This window comes from Rhinolophus hipposideros (assembly GCF_964194185.1).
Source record: "Rhinolophus hipposideros genome assembly, chromosome: X".
Lineage (NCBI taxonomy): Eukaryota > Metazoa > Chordata > Mammalia > Chiroptera > Rhinolophidae > Rhinolophus > Rhinolophus hipposideros.
The window spans coordinates 85,459,294-85,483,921 of NC_138046.1; the positions used below are offsets into that span (position 1 = coordinate 85,459,294).

General features: G+C 43.5%; 2 protein-coding genes across 5 annotated transcripts in view; both read right to left on the reverse strand.

The window, feature by feature from the left end:
• Nucleotides 1-7,979, reverse strand: part of LOC308494339 (uncharacterized protein) — a 42,217-nt gene extending 34,238 nt beyond the window's left edge. For 3 of the 4 annotated variants that reach the window (XM_081042037.1, XM_081042034.1, XM_081042032.1), the window contains exon 1: nt 7,828-7,943. The gene's annotated coding sequence lies outside the window, so the exon portion shown is untranslated. Of the gene's footprint in view, nt 1-7,827 lie in introns of all 4 variants that reach the window. The other variant, XM_081042036.1, reaches the window with a different exon arrangement.
• Nucleotides 7,980-16,091: 8,112 nt separating this feature from the next.
• LOC308494340 (uncharacterized protein) overlaps nt 16,092-24,628 on the reverse strand; it is a 34,109-nt gene continuing 25,572 nt past the window's right edge. Inside the window, exons 8-11 of the mRNA XM_081042038.1 lie at nt 20,848-20,973; nt 19,666-19,791; nt 18,462-18,587; nt 16,092-16,666 (exon numbers count right to left, since the gene is read on the reverse strand). Coding sequence (XP_080898164.1) covers nt 16,644-16,666; nt 18,462-18,587; nt 19,666-19,791; nt 20,848-20,973 — 401 coding nt within the window. The 3' untranslated portion in view covers nt 16,092-16,643. The remainder of the gene's footprint in view (nt 16,667-18,461; nt 18,588-19,665; nt 19,792-20,847; nt 20,974-24,628) is intronic.

The following is a 24,628-nucleotide window of genomic DNA, read 5'->3' on the forward strand; positions in this document are numbered from 1 at the left end:
GCTGCACCCCCTGCCCAAGGCATTTCCCTGGGCATCAGAGAATCCACCCCACGCCCTGCCCATCACAGGCCCCCAGACACAGACACACACACAAATGAACACATGATGTCCCTTTGTAGCCCTCCCTGTCTCATGTCCTCAACATCTTTTCCTAGGAGTCCTGCTCCCTCACTCTAATGGCTCTGCTTACACAGCCTTCCACTTCTGGGGGTGTCCAGTGTGTACCCGCCGGTTTCCCCATCTTCCATCAGGCCCCTTGTTACCCAGCTTACTAAGTGCTACAATCTCCCCATCAGGCACACTTCTCTAGCTGTTTTCTCCCTGTCCATACTCTCCTGCTCTGTCCCAATAAGGGGCACATCCGTTTCTGTGAGACCCTGAGCACTGATAACAAAACTAGAAACTTTACTGAACTGTTTATCTTAAATCCATGATCAGGAGAGCACTGCTTCTCACTTTCCATCTCAGGCTACCTACACAGCAGCCTGGTTCACTAGGGACCGGCTTCCACTCCAATGACCTCTATTAATAATTCATGGAGAAGGCATATACACAATGGAACATAACTCGGCTATAAGCAAAGATGAGCTACTTCCACTGGGGACAGATAACACGACCGAGCTTGAGACTACCATGTTAAGAGAAATAAGTAAGTCAGACAGAAAAACTCGAGAAGTATGCGACTTCACTCATATGTGGGATATAAAAGTGAAAGCAAAAAACAATCGAGAGAAAGAAAGAAAAAGCCATATATCCACACAACAGTTTAATGGTTACCAGAAGGTAAGGAAGCAGGCTGGTAGAAGAGGGTACAGGGGGTCATATGTATGATGATGGAAGGAGAACTGATTCTCGGTGGTAAACTCACAATACAACATGTACATATTATTATACAATTGTGCACTTGAAAGCTGATTTTAACACCCAATGTCATAACCAGGCATTTAACAAAACTTATTTAATAATTAACAATCAGTGTGTGACTACCATGCTCTTTTTTAATCATTCCTATTCTTTCAAACCATAGAGTTTTATTAAATTCTAAGCATTTACACAACGGTGACACACCCTTTTGAATTTTCACCTTCATCCTCACTGGCTTTTGATGTAGGGAAAGGGTTGCTCAATACTATGGTGTTCAAATTTCCTGGTAAGCATATGTAATATTTACTTTACTTGAAACCAAATACATTTAAAAATTGCACTAGAAAAAATGGTAGAAACTCAGTGAAATTAAAATTCATTCTTTAAGATAATGTACAACATTGATGTACCTGTAGGAGATCGAGAATGGGGGGGGGAGGGGAGCGAGCGAAGAAAAGTTACCAACAGCAGAAACGAAAGCGGTGATTTTCCTACAGACCCAGCAAAATTGAAAAGGGCAATATGATAACACAACATTCAACTCCACATTTATACATGGAACATCTTAGAAGAAATGGATCGATTTCCCATAAACCATGAACTACAAAAACTCACCCAGGTGTGAATAGTCCAATATATTTTAAAGAAATGAAATCGGTAGTTAAAAACATTGGGGGGGGGGGGGAAAGCCAGCGAGTAAATACCAGAAACAAACAATTCATGCCATTTAAATCTGGCACCATTCTGAGAAGTGTGATGAAATCTCAGGCCATCAACTCCGACCCGACCGACGTGAATCATCCCTTTGTCCAGTTCTAAAAGGATGCTGGGACTGGCAGCACCTACAATCACTTAGTGGTCGTCTGGGTTATCAGACTGACTGTTGACGTATTACAGTGCTTGTGTGCAAGTGACCCTTATTTTACTTAACAAGGGCCCCAAATCGGAAGAGCAGGATTGCTGACAAACCAGATATGCCAAACGGAAGCTGTAAAGTGCATGTATGTATAGTTGAAACATAGTATGTAGGCTTCGGTGCTACCTGTGGTTTCAGGCATCCACTAGGGGTCTCGGAATATACTCCCCATGGATAATGGGAACTAGTGTAACTCACAGAATATAGTGAAAACAATCACTTAAGAAATCAAAATGTTCCATTACAAAATATCCATACCATGCAAAGAAAGCTGTAAAGGAGGTACCAAAGAACAAACAGAGAAGAGACACAGAAAAAATGGAAAGGATAATGGGAGATTGGAGTCTACCTACATCAATAGTATCATTAAATGTGAACAGATTAAACAATCCAGTCAAAACGCAGACATTGACAGTCTCGATTTGAAAAAGCAAGATGAAAGTACATGACGGCTACGGGAGACACAGTTTAGATTCCAAGATACAAACAGATCACCAGTGAACTAGGGGACAAGATATATCAAACAACCAGCAACCCCAAGAAAACTTCAGGGGGCATCCTCATATCAGGCATTTAAATTTTAATGTTAAACATATATTTATAACATGACCCAGCAAATCTCCTAGGGAATCCTTTCCAAGAGAAACAAAAAACATATGTCCATACAGAGACCTGTACTCAAACATTCATAGCACCTTTGTTAATAAGAGTCAAAAGTAGAAACAATCCAAATTGACAAAAACTGGTAAATGGATCAAAGAAAAATACACAAAGGAATTCTACACACTAATGATAAAGGGGACCATACATCAGGAACACATAACGGTCATCAACATCGTGCCCCCAATCAGGGAGCATCAAAATATACCAAGCAACTACTAACAGTACTGAAGGGAGAAACTGAGCAAAACACAATTATATTAGAGGACGTAAACACATCACTGATGACTATGGATAGATCATCCAAACAGAAAATACACAAAGAACTAGCAGCCCTAAATGACACATTAGATGAAATGGACATAATTGACATTTACAGATCAATTCATCGTAGAACACCAGACTGCACATTTTTTTCTAATTTACACGGACCATTCTCAAGGATAGACCACATATAGGGTCAGAAAACTAGCCTCAGCAAATTTAAGAAGATTGAAATCATACCAAACATATTCTCTGATGACAAGGCTCTGAAATTGGATATCAACTGCAAAAAGAAAGCAAAAAAAACAGCAATTGTGTGGACATTAAACAACATAGTTTTAAAGAAGGATCGGGTCAAAGATGAAATAAGAGGAGAGCTCAAAAGATACAAAGAAACAAATGAGAATGAAAACACATCCTAAGAAAATTTTTATGATGCAGGAAAAGCAGTTCTAAGAGGGAAATGCACTTTTAAGAGGTGAGCAATCCCTCACCTGGGTATCTACACCCATAATCTGAAAACATTTATCTATAAAGACAAGTGTGCTTCAATGTTCATTGCAGCTTTATTTACAGTGGCCAAGAGGTGGAAACAATCAAAGTGTCCTTTGATAGGTGAATGGATAAAGAAGTTGTGGTATATACATATATGCAATGGAATACTCTTTGGCAGTAAGTAAAGATGAAATAGGACCATTAGCAACAACATGCGTGGATCTTGAGATAATAATCCTAAGTGAAATAAGATAGAAAAAGTAGAGAACCATTTGATTTCACTGATATGTGGTACACAAAACTGAAAACAACAAAAGAACAATACATACACATGAAGGAACAAAAACACATAAACAGACAATGGTTTACGGGGTACCGGGGGTAAGGGGGGAGGGTGCTCTCAGAGAGGGTAAACGGGGTCTAATATATGGTGATGGAAAGAGAAGTGACTCTGGGTGGTGAACACACAAGGTGAGATACAGATAATGTATTACAGAATTGTACACCTGAAATCTATGTAACAATTGTCACCCCAAGAAACTTTAAATGAAGAAAAAACTTACAGATGATACATATTAATAATATCCGAGAGCCGAAAAACGTTGTCTACACTCTTTCAAGTGGGAGCCCCTTCAAGGTATTTCTGGAATCCTTCTGATATGTCCCCATCATTCCTTGAATTTAGGCTCATTATTCACACCACAAATTGAGCCGGATTCCTGTATCCTTGCCCTCCCCCAGTCCAGGCACCAGTCTTTGGTGGAGAATGGTATTTAGAAACCAGGATCTGGTGCCTACATGTGATTACTGCCATTGGATTGTGGGGGTACCCAAAACTGTTGGAATACACGTATGTACGCACTCAAGCACACACACGGGTATACATAGGTACATCTGTATCTATCACCTAATAGAACACGTACGTATATTGAAAACCACGAGTTCCATAGAGGCCTCCAGTTCCAGCATAACATCTCAGAGTTTGTTCTAGGTTTCTTTATTTCCACATGAGAAGCTCCTCTTTCTAAAGTGAGAGTCGTGGCTCCCATATCCTTATTTATTTACTGACATGATGACACCCAATGTGTACGAGGTGGGACAATTAAAAGTTCCTGAAGTTTTGCAACGATGTGGCGAAAATTTTTTTGACATCAGCGGGATTATTCACTATGAATATATACCAACTGCACAAACAGTTTACCAAGTCTGCTATTTGGAAGTGCTGAAAAGGCTGCAAGAACTTTTCACCAACAATTCATGGCTCTTGCATCAGGACAATGCACCAGCGCACAGGCCACTGTCTGCAAGGGTGTTTTCAGCCAGTGAATAAGTAACTGTATTGGAATGCACTCCCTCCTCACCTGGTCTGGCCCCCAGTGACTTCTTTCATTACCTGAAGATAAACGAAATACTAAAAAGACGACATTTTGATGACACTCAGGACATCAAGGGTAATATGATGACAGCTCCCTTGGCCACTCCAGAAAAAGAGTTCCAAATTGCTTTGAAGGCTGGACTAGGCACTGGCATGTGAGCATTGCTTCCTTAGGGAAGTATTTCGAAGGTGACCATAGTGATTATCAGCGATGAGGTACATAGCACTTTTTCTAGGATGAGTTCCCGAACTTAACTGGCACACGTAGTATAGGGCATCCTCCCCACACAGAGGCCAGCCTCACATGCTGTGCTCAAGTATCCCCTACCCGTGACCTCCCTCCAAAACCTACTCAGCATTGAATCCCGGAGCCATGTAGCCTCTCCCACCCAACCCCCAGGGACAGCCTCCTACTGGCCTGGGGCTCTGTCTCCCACTGCACCCTGTCCTTCGGTGTGGATGCCCTCCTCAGTCTGCCTGAGCTCTGACTCCCCTAGCTGGGAGGCACCTAGAAGCATTTGCTTGCCTTGCTCTGCAGCACCTCATGTGACAGCTTGAGGACTGAAGTCCTCTGGCACAAAAGAGAAGGGAAGTGAAAGAATGGTCAAGGCAGAGGAAAAGGTGAACATACCCAACACAATCACTGAATTAAGGTGAATGCAGCCGAATCCAGGCAATACTATGAAACCTGAGGGATTAAGCTCACTCTTCTGCAGCCTCCCCTTCCGGTCTCTCTCCTCTGACTGAGTTCCTGTTTCATTCCAAAGGTATTGCCTTCCATCAACAATAGAAACATTAGGGGCAGCCAGATGGCTCCACTGGTAGAGTCCAAAGTCTGAGCAACAGGGTTGGTGGTTCGAGTCCCACAGGGGCCAGTGAGCAAAGCTGTGCACACCAAGATTGAAGACAATGAGCTGCCTTTGAGATTCCAGAGGGGCACTGCATGGCTCATTTGTTTACAGCCTGAACTCTCAGCAACAAGGTTGCCAGTTCAATACCCGCATGGGATGGTGGGCTGGGCCCCCTGCAATTAAAGATTGAAAATGGCAATTGGACTTGGAGCTGAGCTGCGCCCTCCACAACTAGAGTCAAGGACAACGACCTGGAGCTGAGGCCCCCGGAATACATACTGTTCCCCAATATTCCCCAATTCAAAAAAAAAAGGAAGAATGTTACAGGGACTTCATTAAAAAACAGTAGAAATACTACCATGGGCGTGATGCCTGGATTGTCATTTATATCAGCTGGATGGCCCACATTCACTGTGGTTGGTGTCCGCCCTGCAGCTCTGACACTCAGAGCCTCTGTTTTCCATGACAGAGTCAAATACTTCACCCCTCTTTTAGCACTTTCAGATGTGAGGGGGAGAACAGCCTCAGGCCACTATTGCAGCCTCAGGACTTTCCTCTGGAAAAGAGGTTGACCTCACTTCCCTCACAAGTGGGAAGGGAAATACAGAGTGCAACACCGGACACCTTTCATGAACGCTGTGTGCCAAACCCAGTGATGAGGGCTTTACGAACACCCCAGGATTCCCTGACACCCAGGAACACACCGAGTGGATTTCCGCCTCAGCACTGTTGCACTTGCTGTTCCTTCTGCCTGGGATGCTCTTCCCTCAGGTAATGTATGGCCTGCTCCCTCCCTTCCTCCAGGCATCTGCTCACTCATCACCTTTTCAGGGAGACCTTCTCTGATCACGGTCAATACACTGAGAACATTCTCCCCTCATAGCCTTGCCCGGAACCCGTTATTTTCAGTCTCCACAGCACTTGCCACTCCCACATATGTAATACAGGTAGTGAGCAACTCTATGAAGTCAGACATTCCATCAATGTAGTTCTCTGTTGTACCCCATCTCCTAGAACGCTGCTCAGGTACATACTGTAGCAGGGACTCAGAAATTTCTTGTGGAAAACTGAGTGGGACCCAGACTCTTACACACATTGGTAAGATGTACACTGTCTTCCAACATGGGAATTGGCCCCATTTATTGGTAATCATGCATATGAAGTCTAAAGGACACAAGTGACTTGCCCAAGGACACACAACCAAGACGTGGGGCTCCAGGCTTAGGAATCCCATCTGAGAGCTGCCAAATCCCTCAGGTGCTACACAGAGACCTCACACCCGAGAAGGTAAGAGATCTCAACAGACACACAAACCCCAAACACCTCACATACCCAGAGACACCAAACACAGCTCACTCAACAAAACCTAAAACAGATTCCAAACGTCTCTGCACAGGGAGGTCACCGCTTGTGTCACAGACTCCCAGACACAGCAGAGGCCACACACACTGTGACAGCGCCCACCCCGCAGACCAAGGTCCTCATCCCAGGAAACAAATTAAAACTGCTGATACCTCTCACCCTGCAGGTAGGCTCCCAAAGGTCCCAGGCACGGGCCGACTGATTACAAGGGCTCCGAAAGCAGAAAGACAGAAGCTCAATTAACTCCGAAACACCCCATAACCTTAGGATAACGTCCCCATACAGATCAGAGAACCTACACCCTGGACACAGACCCCAAAACAGCCCCCCTACTTCCTACCTTAAGAGAAAGCCTCCGCCCACCCCACTCAGTTCAGAGAGATCACAGCTCCGGACCCAGCATCACAAAGTGCTGGGAGCCCTCATTCCCGGGGTGCGGTCACACACACAGATCTCACCCAGGACACAGACGCCGGGAACCACAGAAAATGCTGAGCCAGGTACACGTGTGTAGGCCCACGAGGCCCACGAGGCACACGAGGCCACAGAGACCTTTAGTCCGGGGCACAGAATCCACTCAGATAAAACCTCCCATTCGCGCACAATCCCTCAAAGGCTCACAGGGAGCCAGTGTACCCACAGAGCACCTGTGAGGTGGCAGCTCGCCATACACATCCCCAAATGCCTGACACTTCACTTCCCAGGCAGGGACACCAAGGAGCGCAGACACCGCTCCCTGGACCTTAACTGCCTGCGTGTGAGAGTCTCTCCGATGCCGTGCCAATCGCGCCACACTAGGCTGGTGGCTGACATAGGGCTAAACGACAGTAAGGAGCTCACGTGAAGACAGCGCCGTCACCCGCGATCGCAGCGTGGGGCACTGACTCCACGCCAGCGACTGCGCGGAATTCACCACTGCCAGGGGCGGCATCGCCAGCCCCGTCCGGACGCTCAGGCGCTGAGGAGTCCAACTCGGAGAAACTTCTACGCTCTGAAAATACACGCGCGCGCGCGAACACGCGGGCACACACACGCCTCACCCTCAGCTCCAGCTTGCAGTCAGGCGACATCCCACACAGATGGCCACGGGCACGGGGCCGCCAGACTGCGAGGCCAAGATGACAGGCCCAGCGGGAGCCATCCCGCGCCCCGGGTCGGCTTCTGGGAGGGTTTATTCCGTCAATCTCCCCGCGACCAATCAGCGCACAGCATGGACCTGGGAGCAGTTCCTTTATCCTCCCCACCCCCCACCCGCAATCTCTCCACCCAGGGTCTTCCAGCTGGATGCGACCACGTGGCAAGGGACGGGTGCATCTCGGGAATTGAGAGTGAGGGCCGCAACCTCACACCCTAGGCCACTCGGTGTCCAGCGGGTCGGGAGAATGGAGACCTCCGAGATCTACTGGGCCGGCCGCTGTATACACTCCCTCAGTGTGCTCACACACACAGTGGGGTTTTCCCAAACGCCCTCCCCAGTGGTACCTCCCGGAATACAGAGGCGCCCCTCCAGACCTGTGTGGTTTGTGCCTGGCAGCACCTGCTTTCTCGCGGGCGCCCCTTGGCGGTGGGAACCGGAACTGGCTCATCCATTGGGATGCACATGGACCATTCTAGGCTGGTCCCCAAAGGGTGGGAAGGCAAAGGCAGGATGAAAACCCCAGTTCGCTGCACTCTTGCATTCTTGGGACCGTCTTAGTGACCTGAAATGTACCTCCCTGCAGTGGCCACTCTGATACCGGGGAGCCGTACAAGCTTTTCTCTGTGCGGAGGATTGTGCTGGCTTCTGTCTCCTGGGTAACTGCAGAATGCATCTAGTGGGGCAACCGCGCCACAGTCCCGCAAGGGCAGGAGGGCTAGACCTCCCGATTGGGGTTAGAAGGCCTGGTGTGGGACAGGCTGCAGTCCTTGACTGTCAGCAATAGGTGAGAGGGATGGCGGGTCATCTGGTTTTGTTAGGGAAGGGGCCATCTCCCAGGGGCCAATGGACAGGTTAGGTTACATACAGACCAGGTGCTTGTCACAATCCTGTCTCGCTTGGAAATGTTACCTAGTAGACTCCTCGGCCTGTCTAACTATGCCTCTTGCCACCACTTTGCACTTGTTTGTTTATTCCCTGATTCACTGGGTAAAGAATGAAGAGCTTAAGGCTTAATCAAGAAAGGAAATTACTTACCTGAATGAAAGGAGTTGCAGCCCTGGAAACACACAACTACTTAGAAATGCAAACTGCTCTCCAGAGAGACAAAGAAACGTTGTGATTATAAAGGCAAAAACCACAAAGTGTAATTCTCTCATGCAAATGAAGGACTGCTGGCTAATTTAGCAAGGGTTGGTTAGTTCCAACGAGCAAAGGAGGAACTCAAAACTCCAAGATGGGGGTAGAGTTTATATGTATCCACACAGCAGTTGTTGTTCCCGGATATTGATGGCTGACCTGACTGAGTTCTCTCAGGTTCGCAACTTCAGAGCTGCTCTGAGACTGAGGCACCAGCTGTGCATAGGCCCCACTTTCCCCAAAAGCCTCCAACTCTATTTTATGTGTCTCTCTTTGTAATGTTTATTCCAACTCTTTTTTTTCCATGATCACGTTTTGTCTCTCCAAATTAAGTGTCAGGTACTGTAATGGGAGGTAGGAATGCAGTCGTAGGAAAAGAGAATAAACAACATCTTACCTTTAGGTAGCTTACTGTGGGGACAGAGCCCCAGAAAGCAGTTTCCAGGCTCTCGGCCTCACATAGAAAGGTGCTGGGTCGGGTAGTAAATGGCCATCAACTCTGATCAGATGGCCATCAGCTGTGGCTAGTTGGCCATCAGCTATAACCCGGATCCATTGGCCACTAACATAACTGCTGTGGCTACGCTAGCAGAAAAAATGTGGGCTAGCGAAAAAATGGGGGCTAGCAAGAGTGGATTGCAGAGAGGTGGATGCCGCCGGCGAGAATGTAGTGATATGACTCCCCTACTTATGGCTCCATGGGTGTTCCTTTTTGGCCTCACCATTTCCAGCGTTCTTATGTGGGGAACGGGCCCAGAGACCCCGCCGGACGCCCCGCACGACACTTACATTGTAGTGGGATCATGTAGCAGAGAAATCTTTGTAATTTGTCAGCCGTTGGTAATGGCTGTGATTAAAATTGAATGTGAATAAAGAAGTTAAAGGCTTGAATATTGCCAGAGAGAGTGGTGCGGGGAAAATTTCCCATGCACGTGACATTTGAGCAGAAATGCAAGGAGATGGGTATCCGGATGAAAAACCTCCTATGTACCGGTCAGACCAGTGGAAAGGTGTGGGAGTGGAACTCAGGCTACAGTGCATGAGGAACCGGGTGGCTGGCACAGCATGACCTATGGAGACACAGGACATGAGTTCAGGGAGGTAACGGGCAACACATCACATAGTGTTATCTGGGCTGTTGAACAGGTGGCGTGGAAGTTGACTTCCTCTCAGCGATTCACGGGAGGGTTCTTAGCACAGAAGACTCATGATTGTGTCAGAGGTCAGAGGTCTAGTTCAGCAAATGGAAGGGGAGGAGCTCCCGGTTTGCCCCAACGAAAAACCCTTCCCCAGCCTCTTGACATGTGACCGTGCCTTCCCTGGACAATCCTGTGCACTCAGGGGGACTCTTGTAATTGGTCCCCACTGAGATACACACAGAAGAATGATATTTTTAGGAAAGGAGGAGCAAGGGCCCTCTTGGTGTAGGTGAGGTCACGCCCAGGCCAGTGTATGAGAGGGACCAGAAAGAAGGTGCCACTGAACCTCATAGCACACCTCGTTCCCAAGGCCACTCTACTAAGTGCAGAAAATATAGCAGCCCAAAGTATTTCAAAGAAGGAAACACACGGAGGCATTTAACATTGGGAGACAAAGAAACATGTTCCACATGTAAAAAAAGAACAACGTTCCAGAAAAAGTACTAAATGAGATTGGAGATAACCTATGTGTCAAATGCAGATTTCCAAACACTGGTTATAAGGATGCTCAATGATATCAGGGAAAACTTCAACAGAGAGACAAGAAGCATAAAAATGGACATGAAAACCATGAAAAAGAACGAGTGAGAAATAAAGGACACAATGACGGAAGTGAAGAATATATTTCAGGCAATCATCAGTAGACTAGATGAAGCTGAGGATGCAGCCAGCGATGTAGAAGATAAGGTAGTAGAAAATACCCAACCAGAGCAGCAAATGAAAAACAATCCAAAAAAGTGAGGAGAGTTTAAGGGGCCTTTGAGACAATATCAAGCGTACCAACATTTGCATTATAGTGCTACCAAAAGGTGAACATAGAGACAAGCAGTTGAAAACATATTTGAAGAAATAATGACAGAAAACTTCCCTAACCTGGTGATGGAGATAGACAGACAAGTCCAGAAAGCACAGAGAGTCCCAAACAAGATGAACCCGAAGAGGCCAGCAACAAGACACATCATAATCTCAGGGACAAACGTTAAAGACAAAGAGAGAATCCTAAAAGAAGCAAGAGAAGAGCAGTTAGTTACCTATAACGGAGCCCTGATAAGACTGGCAACTCATTTCTCAACAGAAACATTGCACGCAAGAATGGATTGGCAGGAAATATTCCATGTGATGAAAAGCAAGGACCTAAAACCAAGATTACTCTACCCAGCAAAGTTATCATTTAGAATTGAAGGGTAGATAAGGAGCTTCCCAGACACGAAAAAGCTGAAGGAGTTCATCACCAACAAACGAGTATTACAGGGAATATTAGAGGGACTTCTTGAAGTCGGGACGGGGGTTAAGGATGAGTGAAAGGGGGAGGGATTAAGAAGTTCAAATTGATTGCTTCACAGTAGTCATGGGAATGTAGGGTATAGCATAAGGCATATAGTCAATAATATTGTAATAACTAGTTATGGTGCCAGATAGGTACTAGATCTATCAGGGTGTAGACCGGAAAGGGATCGGGGGTGAAAAAGATATTGAGAAATATGAATTAGTAGTTAATACATATAATCAACAATGTTGTAAATCATGGAAGGTGCCAGATGGGCACTGGACTTTTCAGGGTAATCACGTCATAGACCGTGTACATGCCTGAACAATGCGTAATACACCGGAAGCTGAGGTAAAAAATGTTGACTGTAAACTCTAACTAAATATATATGGGTATATATAGTCACAGGATATGGAGTACAACATAGGGAAATAGTCGGTAGCATTATAACAGCTACATAACATGTCAGAGGGGTAGTAGCTTGTGGCAGAGGAGTTATAACTTTGTGAGGGGTGTAAATTTCTAACTATTATGTTGCTTCGCATGCCTGAAAGTAATAAAAAAAACTTTAAGAACAACAAAAAAGGATCTATGATACTCTCAGGAGGAGGAGGAAAGGCCTTCACGGCGTACATGTGTTCACACCCAGGCCAGTGTGTGAGAGGGACACAGAAACTGGGACAGAGAAGTGAGAAAGAAAGTGAGAGCATTCCAGAGACAGAAACAGATTATTACTGTCAAGTCACCGTTCCCATTGAATTAGTCACCATCTCTGGGCCCACAGCGGTGCTATTGGATGATGTACCCGTCTTTCCGGGGAAAGGACGCCCCTCCCCAGGGACAGTGTCTAGGGAATGACTCAGCTGCCCATGGCCTGTGCCTCAGTCACGCTGTCTTCACAATCATGAGCACCTCTGCCCCTGAGGAGAAGGACATGGTGTAGTTATGGGAAGCATCGTGTTGTAAACAGGGTCCCTCACACCCACTCAAGCTCTTGACTGCCCTCCTGCTGATCTCCATGCCAATAGGATGATGTAAAGGGGGGGAGGGACCTGTACATTAGCAGTGCACCTTGTGGAAGTGCATGAATGTGAGGTATTTCCCCTCCTGCATGCGTGTTTCCTGTCTACCTTCCACCACCATCTCCACAGGTAATGTGAGGATTCTATTCCATATACCTAGTACCAAGCCCGCTGGGAGAGCAAGAGGCAGAGGGTCAGACTTCTGACAGTGGGTTAGTCCCAGAGTCCTTGTGACCCTGAGCAAACCTCTCCCGTTCCCCTTCCTTGGCTCCCCCACCTGGCCTGGGCTGTGCTGAGCCTTCCCCTGCCTCCTCCAAGGAGACCCCGTTACTACCACTTACTCCCTCCTCAAAAGCTGAGACCTTCTGTGCACACTGGGCCCAGGCCCCTGTTCTTAAGTATTCGGGCCAATTTCCTGAGTTAATATGTGGCCATAGGTTTGTCTCATGGCCCTGAGCAAAGGTGGGGTGATGACAGCAGTTACTACTCTTATCAGTATGGTCACCATGGGCTCCTAGAGCTGCACATGACCAAGGACTGCCCTCCCTGAGGAGGGGCACCCTGACATTTCATCTCTGTGACACCAGGGCAGGGATGGGAGAAACCTCAACAAAGGTGAAATCACACACCTAGCTAGAGCACATAGTAAGCAAGGTCCTTCCTGCTTTGCTCTCACAGACATCCCGGGATGCAGTTCCATGAACAGCTTAGAGACCAACGCTCTGGACCAAGAAAGACTCCTCTGCAGAGTTCAGGGACCTCACACGCTGGGACAGACCCACCAACGTTTCAGAGACCTTCACCGGAGACCCAGTCACACGTGAGGACATAGACACCAGCAGCTCAGGGAAGTGGTACCCTAGCTCGCAGCTCCCCTTCACTCAGAGGCCTCACAGGCCTCCCCGGACAGCCTACAGGCTGCACCCTGGGACACTTGGCCACAAATCTTCAGCTCAGGGCTGCCGTGTGGCCAGTGACACTGAGGTTCTGGGTAGCCCCTTGTGTTATTAATGCCCCTTGCATTTTTGGCAGTGAGAATGAAATCATTTAATTGTTAATTAGCATATAGATATTGGCTTTCCCTAAATCTTTGAACTGCTTCAGGTGTCACAGCTTATAATCAAAGATGAGGAAAGTACGTTCGTGTACTAGATTAATGGGAGATGATTTCATAAAGTATAGAAGTCTCTACGTATTCTGCCATAACCTGAAACTAATGCAAAATAATAATGAATGTAAACTGAATTTGAAAAAACCTTCCCGCTGTCGTAGCCACCCATTCTGATACTTTGTTACGGTAGCCCCAGCTGACTAATAATACAAATCGGTACATCTGTAGATACCGATATTGAAAGAGATGCAAACTACATAATACAGTAAAAACAAAAGTTAAGGAACAGTATGCAGAACATAATACTACAGATGCCAAAAGAAACGATGATAAATTGTTGGTTGAAAAAATAAAAACGAACGTATGTTAGTCATGTTCTGAAAGACTACATGTAAAGCAAGTTCCAGGAGAAATGTTTGAAATACACTTTGCTTGAGATTCTCAAAATCTCTACCGGGGCAACCACACAGCAACGACAGCCTAATCAAGGCGGTACTCATTGTCTGGTTTCTGCTGTTTGCTTGAAAGATAACATCACTGACTCACAATGATGAGACACTCCACAGCATCCTGATTCTTCTCCCCAGCAACCCGTGTTGTCATAATGGCATTTTGTGTTGCTGATGTGCTGTTTGTTTGCAATCAGGAGGAGACAACGTCTGGGTCCGGAGCAGAAATTATGAGTTAGGTGGATGTAAGAAAGAATACCTGCAAGGTACCTGTGACCAGCTTCTGATGCCCAGGAGTCTGATATGAAAAAGTGTCACACAGACTTCTCTCTCAGTTCCCCGGAGGTGCCCATCGTCTACTGTCTACTCCCTAGCCGCAAAAACACTCTCTTCAATAGCGATTTGGGAGAAGTATTTGAGAACTCTACCTGTCCCGTCCTTTCATTTGGCCAAATCGAGTAACAATTTCTCTATCGCCAAGTACTGGTGTCTCACTCTTTTGGCTTTACCTACACAACTGGCACACGAAAGGGGATTTGGGGAGATGATTCTGCAACATCTATTCCATCCATCTTGTAGAACAGAGGTCAGAGGAATTGGAGACCCTGCTGTGTGCAGTCACCATCGTGTCCTTATGACGGAGGGAGGTTCATGCTAGGGATGGAAAGGGACTCCGGAGCTGAGGGATTCTGAGAATGACCTCTGGTGTCTCAGTCCTGGAAAAACTGTGTTATCACCAATCCTGCTGGCCTCTGGTCATGGTGAGTAAGGCATCCTTCCCTATGGGGGTTAGTGTGAACCCCACATCCACAGGAGGTGGCCCATAAACCCTGCCATCCCTGCTGAGCCCCGCCACCCAGCCACGCTGCCTGTGGCTGACGGCCCTGACACCGGGTATTGGGGTCCATCCGTTTCCCCAGGACGAGCCACAGCTGCCATCAGCAGGTGGACTGTCCCTAGTGGGCCTGGATTTCTCGACTTCCTTGTCCCCACAACAAATATACTGTTCCCTCGCCAACTCCTATGCAATCAAATCTATAGACAATGAGACGAAATGGGACCAGAGTGGTTCCCGGCGATGCCTCAGAAAGCTGTTACCCTAGGCTGAATTTGGGAGCTAGAGGGCCTGAACCGTGTCATCTCAACTTTTATCAAACTGTGCGGTGATCAAATGTACATTTTCTGTACATTCTGGCTTACTTTCTTCTGAGGATGGAATGATGTCATAAATGTATGGAACCTAGCTCAGGGAAGTGGCCAGCACACAGCACATACCCTACAAATGTGAGTTATCATTATTCATGGGATTAGTATAGAACTCATTACACGGATGTATTGCCATAACTGGACACAGCTGAAGGATCGGGCAGGCCATTCCCCAACACGGGGCACAGATAGAAATTATCCAGGCAACTTAACAGAGACATGACGTGTAACTTAGTGTGTGTGGGAGACTAACAACATCACAGAAACGGGAGCAGGTGCTTTCAGAGCCACTGCACCACTAGAGGTATCTTGCGGGGAAGACGGCACCTCACCCAGGCTGAAGGGATGGGCACCTGGAGCTTCCCTGTCACTCACCTGTTAGTGGGGTCCAGTACTAACAAGAGAGATGAAATCCAGAAACAGTGGAACAAGGGAAAGCTGGCGCTACACTCCTCCCAGCCTTGCACTGCGTTCCCTGCCAGAGACTAAAAGAGTTTGTACAGACCAATTCACTGGAGGCATCTAGTGTAACCGTGATTCCAAAGTGCATGACCTAAAAGCACACGCTAGTCACTCAGGAGGTCATACACGAACATCCTAAACACATGACACTAATGTGTAGATTATTGGTAAAAATAATATAGCATGGCCCAATTTACCACCGTAAGAAGGCAACCTTGGTTTAAACATAGGAACTTTCCTGTGTAATTCAGGACATTAACAGACTGTTGCAGGAGCACATACTTCAATTATCTCAATAAATGCACAAGTGTTTGATGAAAAATCAACATTTATTAAAGATATATATTGTTAGCAACCCAGGACTGCAGTGGAACTTCCTCTGCTTCACAGTAACTTGGCGAAGTGTGGAACTTCTGCATTTCCTATCAAAGACAAGAGAAACATGGCCCACTATTACCGCTTCTATTCACACCGTACTGGCTGGCTCTGTCCAAGGTTGTAAAATGTGAAAAGGGAAAAAAAGACAACATGTTTCAAAGATGACAAAACTCTGCTCGTACTCCCAAATGATCTGACTGTGCATGGTGAAATTCCAAAAGGATCTAACATAAGCTTTCAGAATTCATAAGCAGATTTTGCAAGGTTGCTGGAGAAATACCAATGCGCAGATATATCTGTATATACAACTTCAATCAGGATGTAAAATTTCAAAAAACAATACAATTCTCAATAGTATCAAACACTTAGACATGCACTTAAGAAAAGATTGGTATTGTTCGTCGGGGAAACCAAAAAACCTTTACTGAGGCAATTTTCACAGTCAGATATCCCACGTGGTAGTTTTCATGTTTTCACCTCATCTTCCTTAATCCTGTGCTTGCCCTTCCCCTGCAAGATAAACATGACACGTGGGAACACAACTTAGCAGAGTGTCATTGAGATTACATTGAAGGTGTACAAAGAGCACTGCAGCTCTGGTTTCATAAAAAAGACTTCAAAGCAGATCGTTTACCACTAGTTTTTAGCACACGACTCTTTCTATTGGTGCAAGGAAATGAAATCAATGTTTCTGTACAGAACATGACACAAAATGAAAATTTGAAATGGATGTTTTAAACAGAAAGGAAATATTGCGTATCCTTTTACTAAAAATGCAAGCAACACCCCATAAATCCTAAGAGATGAAAGAAATTTACAAGAACGTATCAATTAACTGCTTTGACTGAAATAATTTACTGAGCATAACATACTTAAAACAGTAATGTGACATTGGTTACTGCTTAAGTGAAGTAAACTGAAAGTCCAGTACTACATTTGTGTTTTCTCTCTGTTGCAGGAATGGAAAAACGTATCTTTGGGCCATTTTAGCTATTGTGTGATTGCGTAAGTGGGGCATTAATGTGTCCCCATTTTCTCCCGTAGTCCAACCGTAACAATAAATAATGTCTTTTCCACACTTGAAAGTGTTTCAGTTTATATAATAAATTATACGGTCACACTAGTCTTAAGTCACTACCATCATTTCTGACACCAAAATGTGAAGAACATATATGCGAAGGAGTATGGAATAGAAAAAAAAAAGCAAAAATAATAAGAATTAAAGAATGAAGAGAGGGAGCAATAAAGAAAAAGAATGAGAGCAAGAGTAAGCTATCTAGGAGGTAAATTTTCTTCCAAAAAAATTGCTCCGTAAATTTTTATTGAGGAAAAAGTAATAAATATGATTGCATGTATTTAAAGTAGAAAACATGGTGATTTGATGTATCTATACATTGTGGAATGATTACCAAGATAAACGGAACTAATTAACACATCCAACAGCTCACATAGTTATTTATCTTTTGTGAGGAGAATGCTTCAACATCTATTCTCATCAATTTTCAAGCATGTGCTTCCATGGTCTTAAGTAAAGTAAGATCTTTTGAGGAACAAGTCTGATGAATTTCCTCAGCACTCCCATGATATCTGTGATGTTCAGATATTCGAGTATTAATGGGATGTATTAAATAACATATATTTTCCTAGAATAGCCACCATTCCATTCATATTTTGAAAATATTACTTTAGAGGTCAAGAATGTATTCGCTTTCAATTATATAAAACAATCAATATCTGTTAGTGTCTCAATCATATTCTCTAACCTGTGTACTTGGATCACTTCCACATTCTTCAAGATCATGTGACTCATGGACAGTCTTCACAAAAGTTTTTCAGTGTCCTTAGTTTCGATGCTTAATTTCTTCACAAATACTATTCAGAAGAACCAACTTTTTGATTCACTAGTGAAATTATGTTTCCTTTTCCTAAGGATTTACACTTTTATTACGTATCTCACATCCTGTCTGTTTGGTTTACTCTGCTGTGGTTTTTTTTCCTGAACTTTGATATTGGTTGCTCAAGCAATTTCGTAGCTATGTAATAACACGTACATTACTAGGCTATGTTATGCCTATGAATACATTTTCGCTATGTCTTAGAGGCTCCTGGAAGTAGTCTGAAAACTCTCTTAATGTAAATACTCTAATGAAATGCTTCAGTAAATGTACAGTATAAAGGTTTAGAAGACTAATGGGAGGCAAGTTCTTCCCAAAATATAAAATGCTGTCTTGAAATTCAAAAGCTCTCGAATTCTTGGTCAGAGATTTGGTAAACGGATAAATAGGACTCTTACTACACAACATACCTGCTTCCGCCATGTGAATGGTTTCTAGCTCAGATACAAGCTCCTGCGTGACATCAGGACCATCTCTGCCTTCTCGGTCAATCCTCGGCTGAGCCAGTTCCTGGAGATCATCTTCCGGATCAAGCCCTTAAAAGATGTTATAAATGTAAGCGACCAGTAATACCTAAGTTGATTACGCAGCAATTATTAAGTATATAGGCTTTTGAACTTCAAATCTTATCAATTGACATTTCGACGCAGAAACGTATACGATGCCCCAGCTGATACGGTTAGAGGTGATTATATCCTAGTCTCCACATTCGTATTAGAGGGAATCACGAAGAATGACGGTGATGAAGGAGACCACACTTAGCGGAGGTATCTTACGCATAGCCTCCTGGTCATCGGAAACTGCATGAACACTCTGTCCTGGATCAGACACGGAAAATAGAAACTAGACTATTTCTGGCAATTTCATGACTCAGTCATTTGAGGCTTTCTGGGGGAAAAGATTTAAATTTTATTTGTTTTTGTAGAGTCAGAAGAAGTCAGAATTTGACAGAAACTGAGCACATGCATACAGGTCCCTGTACAGAAACAGACACATAAAGTGGACTTATTTTATTATCTTAGTTGTAGTGAAATCTTAAAATTTGGTACAAGGTGATACGTCATCAATCATAAATAAGTCATGAAAAACAGAATGTCTTTGTGTTCTATGTAATACATACACGAGAACTAGAGAACACAACAAAACAGCACAGAAAATGGTTTTTATTAATATGTATCTGATTTGAATTCACCATTTATATTAGAGTAAGGAACCGTGTAGAAGTTAAGGGGTTAATCTCACACATTACATTAAAGCTGGTACTTCAGAAGCAAAGCTTGTTTCACACCAAACGACAATTATGTCAAATGCATAATGTATTTGATAAAGGCTAAACTATAGAAGCTTCTGAAAATTTTTAGCGGTGGGTCAAAGCACAAATGATGAAAAGTAACAAAAGGCTTTCACATTTTATAATTCAATTAGCTTTGACACACACCGTTTCTGTATATGGTAGAACGTAAGTCAGGCAGACAGCCAGCTGGCCTATCAATTACTCGGCAAAAATATTTAGGTCTGAGCTTTATTAAAGTTACAGTATGTTACCTCAACATCGTTAAAGTTGTGCTTGTGGAAAACAGATACCCTGTAAAGTGTATTCTCATAGGAACAAACCTTCTTCTGGCATAGAAATGGACTCTAGTTTTGGTAAAATGTCCTCCATGACATCAGGACCTTCGCTGCCTTCATCCCCAGTGTTCGGCTGAGCCAGGTCCGGGACATCACTTTCCACATCAGGCCCTAATAGAAAAGGTTATCAATTGCAAACGTGTGCATACTAAGTTGATTACTCAGAAATTATTAAGGTGATAGTCTTTGAACTTGAAATGCAAACAATCGCTTTGCGAAGGCAGAAACACATGTACGACACATTTGATATGGTTGGAGGTGATCATATCATAGTTTGCATACTTTTATTACCGACAATAACTATCATAGCCTAACAACGGTGACAGTGAGCTTCCTTAGCGGAGCTATCTTACTGACATCCAACGGGACATCCCTCAGTGCCCGCATTCTCTCTACATCAACAGACAGATAAACTAGGAACTAGAAAATTCTTGCCATTTCATTATTCAGCCATCTGAGGCTCTATTGCAGAAAAAAATTTAAATGCAGAAGAATTCACAATTTGAGAGAATCCAAAAACAAGTATTCAGTTCTCCCGAAAGGGACAACAAGAACAAAAATTCAAGTCGAGTATTTATTCATCAACTTATTTAGTCATCATCTTAGTTGCAATGAAATCTTGAAATTTGACTCAAGATGATACACTGTTAGGAATCAGTAATGAAAAACAGAGTATCTTTCTATTTTTGTAGTGAATACAAGTGAACTAGAGAACACAAAAGCCAGCACCGAAAATGATTGCTTGTATGTCTGATTGGAATTGATGATTGATGTAAGAGTAAAGAACCGTTCAGTAGTTAAGGGGCTACCCCAGAATCACACAATTACATTAAAGCTGCTACAAAAACCTAATTCACTCCTTCAGCATATTTCATACACACTGATTTATACAGGCTTGTTAAAAAAATATTAGCCGTTGGTCAAAGTACAAATGCACAAAATAAGAAAAGGTTTTCATATTTTAAAATTCGATACAGCTCTGCTTCAAACCGTTTCTGTAGCTGATAGACTATAAGTCTGGCAGTGTGGCCTTTGGGGCCTGAAACACCCTTCAAACATCCTTGTAGGTGAGCTCTACTAATGCTAGACTACGTTATCTCTATATTCGTACCAGTGTGCTTGTGAAAAACAGAAACCCCCAACATTGTATTCCTATGAGTAACGTACCTGCTTCTGGCATATAAATGGACTCTAGTTTTGGTAAAATGTCCTCCATGGCGTCAGGACCATCACTGCCCTCATCCGCAGTGTTCGGCTGAGCCAGGTCCTGGGGATCAATCTCCAGGTCAGGCCCTTATAAGAAAACGTTTTCATGGATTTCCAGTAGAGATGATCTTGTAGGTAAATACTGTGCTTGCGTCCTCTCATGACCACATCAAAATAACAACTGAGCTATAGAACAACCATCATTGAGAATCTCCTGAAATCTAGATAAACCAAAGTCCAACAACTAAGGACATAGAGAAGAAGCCACCTCGAGACTGGCTTCGTCTTCAGTTCTATCCTCCAGTGTTAGGACCAGGGAATGCCCTGTGGAATTAATCCGGAGCTCCAATGCGGCGCTCCAGTCTGTATCGGTCACCGGTCCCAATCAAGTGATGCCCACGTGACATGCAATAATCTCATAGAGTCAAAAACAGTCTTGGGGCCTTCACTGTCCTTTGAGACATGAAAACGCATATTCTAACATTTTATAGGAACATCCTCAGCAGAGGAAATTTTAGGAAGGGCATTTGTGAGCAGTGAACCCGACAGCCCAGGCTCGTGGCTTTACTGATGACATGACATTCCCTGGAATTTAAAGATTCCCGAGTTGACAGTTTTTACTCATAGGGACGTTCCTACTTCCCTGGTATTCATATATTACGTAACGTTTGTATTTATTGTTTTCCACTACCCTAATGTAGGGAAAATTTGAAAGTTATTATAAACAACAGGTAGAAATCGTGATGTGCCATTTTTTACATAAAGATATTTCACTGATATTTTCATGTAACCTTTAGTTAGTAATTACTCTATCTTCCACACTAAAAATATCATAATGTGACTGTGAAAATGGCAGTTGCATTGTCTTTCGTTAATTATGAATATTTTTATTATTTAATGGAATATGAGAACTGAGTAATGCAACACATATGTAAGAAGTGACAAAGGGACAAAGAATGCACGTATCAGACCCTGTTCGAGGCAAGTCATACCATTCCCTTGCTCTTTCTCTTTGCAATTCATACTATGGGACAAAGAAGTAAGGGAATTTAGGACACTCTGTACAGCATTCTCTATGATAATAAACATGATTCAGATTTTTTCCATAATCCTTTTGGCTAATACTATCTCTGTGCATTTCTTTCTTTTAGGTATCTATTGATTCCTTCTAGCAATCATTGTTAAATCTGCAGATTGTAGAAACCGCCACACCACAAATACATAATCGTGATATTTAAAAAAAAACGCTGCAAGTTTAAACACTAAGCATACTTAATTGGTTACTCAGAAATTATTAAGGCTGTAGTCTTTGAGCCTGAAATGTTATCAATTGATTGCTGGGTGCACGGACTTACACTATGACACGTTTGATATGCTTACAGGTTATAATGTCACAGTTCGCACATTTTCATTCCCGACAGTAACTCACTTAGACTGACAGCGGGGACAGGGAGCGTGCTTAGCACAGGGCTCTCACTCCCAACGGCCTGGACACCCGTGACTGCTTACATTCTCTCTTCCTGATCAGACACAGAACCTAGCAACTAGAAAATTCGTGCCATTTTTCAATTTAGGCATTTGGGGCCCTTTGGGGAAAAGGATTTAAAGTGCAATTATGTTCTAAGAGCCAGAAGAATTCAAAGTTTGTCAGAATCGAAGAGCAAGTATACAGGTCTGAATATCGAAAAAAAAAAAGAAAAAAAGAAAGTTAAAGATCAGGTAATACTGTTTACTCATCATCTTAGTTGCAATGAAATCCTGACATGTCTCTCAAGATGTTACACTATTATAAATAAGTCATGGAAAAACAGAATGTCTCTGTATTCCATGTGTTACATACAAGAGAACTAGAGAACACAAACATCAACATTGAGAAGGACTTTTGTACATCTGGATTTGAATTTACTATGTATGTAAGAGGAGCTATCGGTTTAGAAGTTAAGGGGTTCTCCCAGAATCCCACACGTTATATTCAAGCTGATACTAGAGACTAGTTCTTTATCTCAGCATATGTTACACAAACTGAAAAGTATTTCAAATGCTTATGTATCTGTTAAAAGAAGGAAGTATACAAGAATCAGAAAATTATTTGCTGTTGGTTAAACTATATATACCAAAAACTGAGAACAGTTTTTCAAATTTTATAGTTCAAGATATCTTTGCCCCAACCCGTTTCTGTAAGTGACAGAGTGGGAGTCAGGCAGTCAGGCATTTGGGGTCTGAACTACCATTCAAAAATCTTTTCATGCGAGCTCTACAGTAATGTCATCGCTGTATTGTGAAAGTCGGAAACCAAACAACTTGCATTCTAATTGGGTCTCATAACTGCTTCCAGCACATCAATCCGCTGGAGATTGGGAAAATCTTGCCTTTGACGATCAGCACCCTCCGAGTCCTCACCCTCACTCTTTGCCTGACCTTTTTCTGGAGAACAGCTTCCATTTGACCAGTAAACAGCCTTAAGTTGACTACTCTGAATTTATTAAGCTTATAGTCCTTGAACTTCAAATCATAGTAATTCTTTTTTGCGATACGGAAAGTACCAACATGTCACATGTGGCATAGTTACAGGTGACCATACCACGTGGTCCATACATGTGTAATGGAAAGTCAGTCAATAACTGACAGTGGTGACTGAGCACGCTCAGCACAGGTATCTCACTCACTCCAGCCTGGAGCATCAGTGCTTGTCTGCATTCTCTCTACTGGACCGGACACAGAAACCAGAAAAGAGACTTCCTCTTGCCTTTTCATGACACCGTCATGTGAGGCTTCATTGGGCAAAAGATTTAATATGCAATTATTTTAAAAGCCCGAAGAACACACTTGCACAGAATCCCTGCGGGTCTCCATAAAGAAAAAGGAACTTCAAGGGAAGTGTTTACTGATTATCTTATTAACTATGAAGTCTCTACTCAGATCTGAATATGTGACTCAAGATGATAGTTTCTCGTACCGTGTTTCCCTGAAAATGAGAGCTTGCCGAAAAATCATCTCTAAGGTGTCTTTTGGACCAAAAGTTAATATAAGACCTGGTCTCATTTTTCTATAAGAGCTGGTCTTGCATGATATAATGTGATGTAATATAATAAAATAGAATAGAATACAACAGAACAGAACATAATATGATACAATGTAACACCGGGTCTCCTATTAATTTCTGATCCAAAAGACACATTAGCGCTGATTGTTCGGCTGGGGGTTATTTTCAGGGTGACACTGTATAAGTCATGAAAAAGAAGCAACTTTGTATTCTCTGTATTCTATTCAAGAGTACGAGAGAAGGCAAAAATCACCTTTGGTAATGACTTTAATGTATCTGACTTGATTTCACTATTTATAAAAGAGTAAAGGTGTTTTTGAAGTTATGAGATTGTCCCAGAGAAACACACGTGATATTAGAACTGGTACTAGAACCTACTTCAGTGCCTCAGCATATTTCAGACAACCTGATATTGATGACAAATACATTCACGTGTTTCTTAAAAGCAGGAATTATAAAAGAATCTGAAAATTATCTGCTGTTAGTGATAGGACATATACTCAAAGGTAACAATGTGTTTTTGTATTTTATAATTTAATATAGCTTTGACATCATTTGTTTCTATCTCTGACAGTCTGTAAGTCAGGCAGTCAGGTCCCTGCGGCAGAACTCTATTACAAGTGATCTTTATATATGACTCTATTAACGTTACAGCATGGAACCTCTATAGTATCGGAGATGGGATTGGGAAGAAAACAC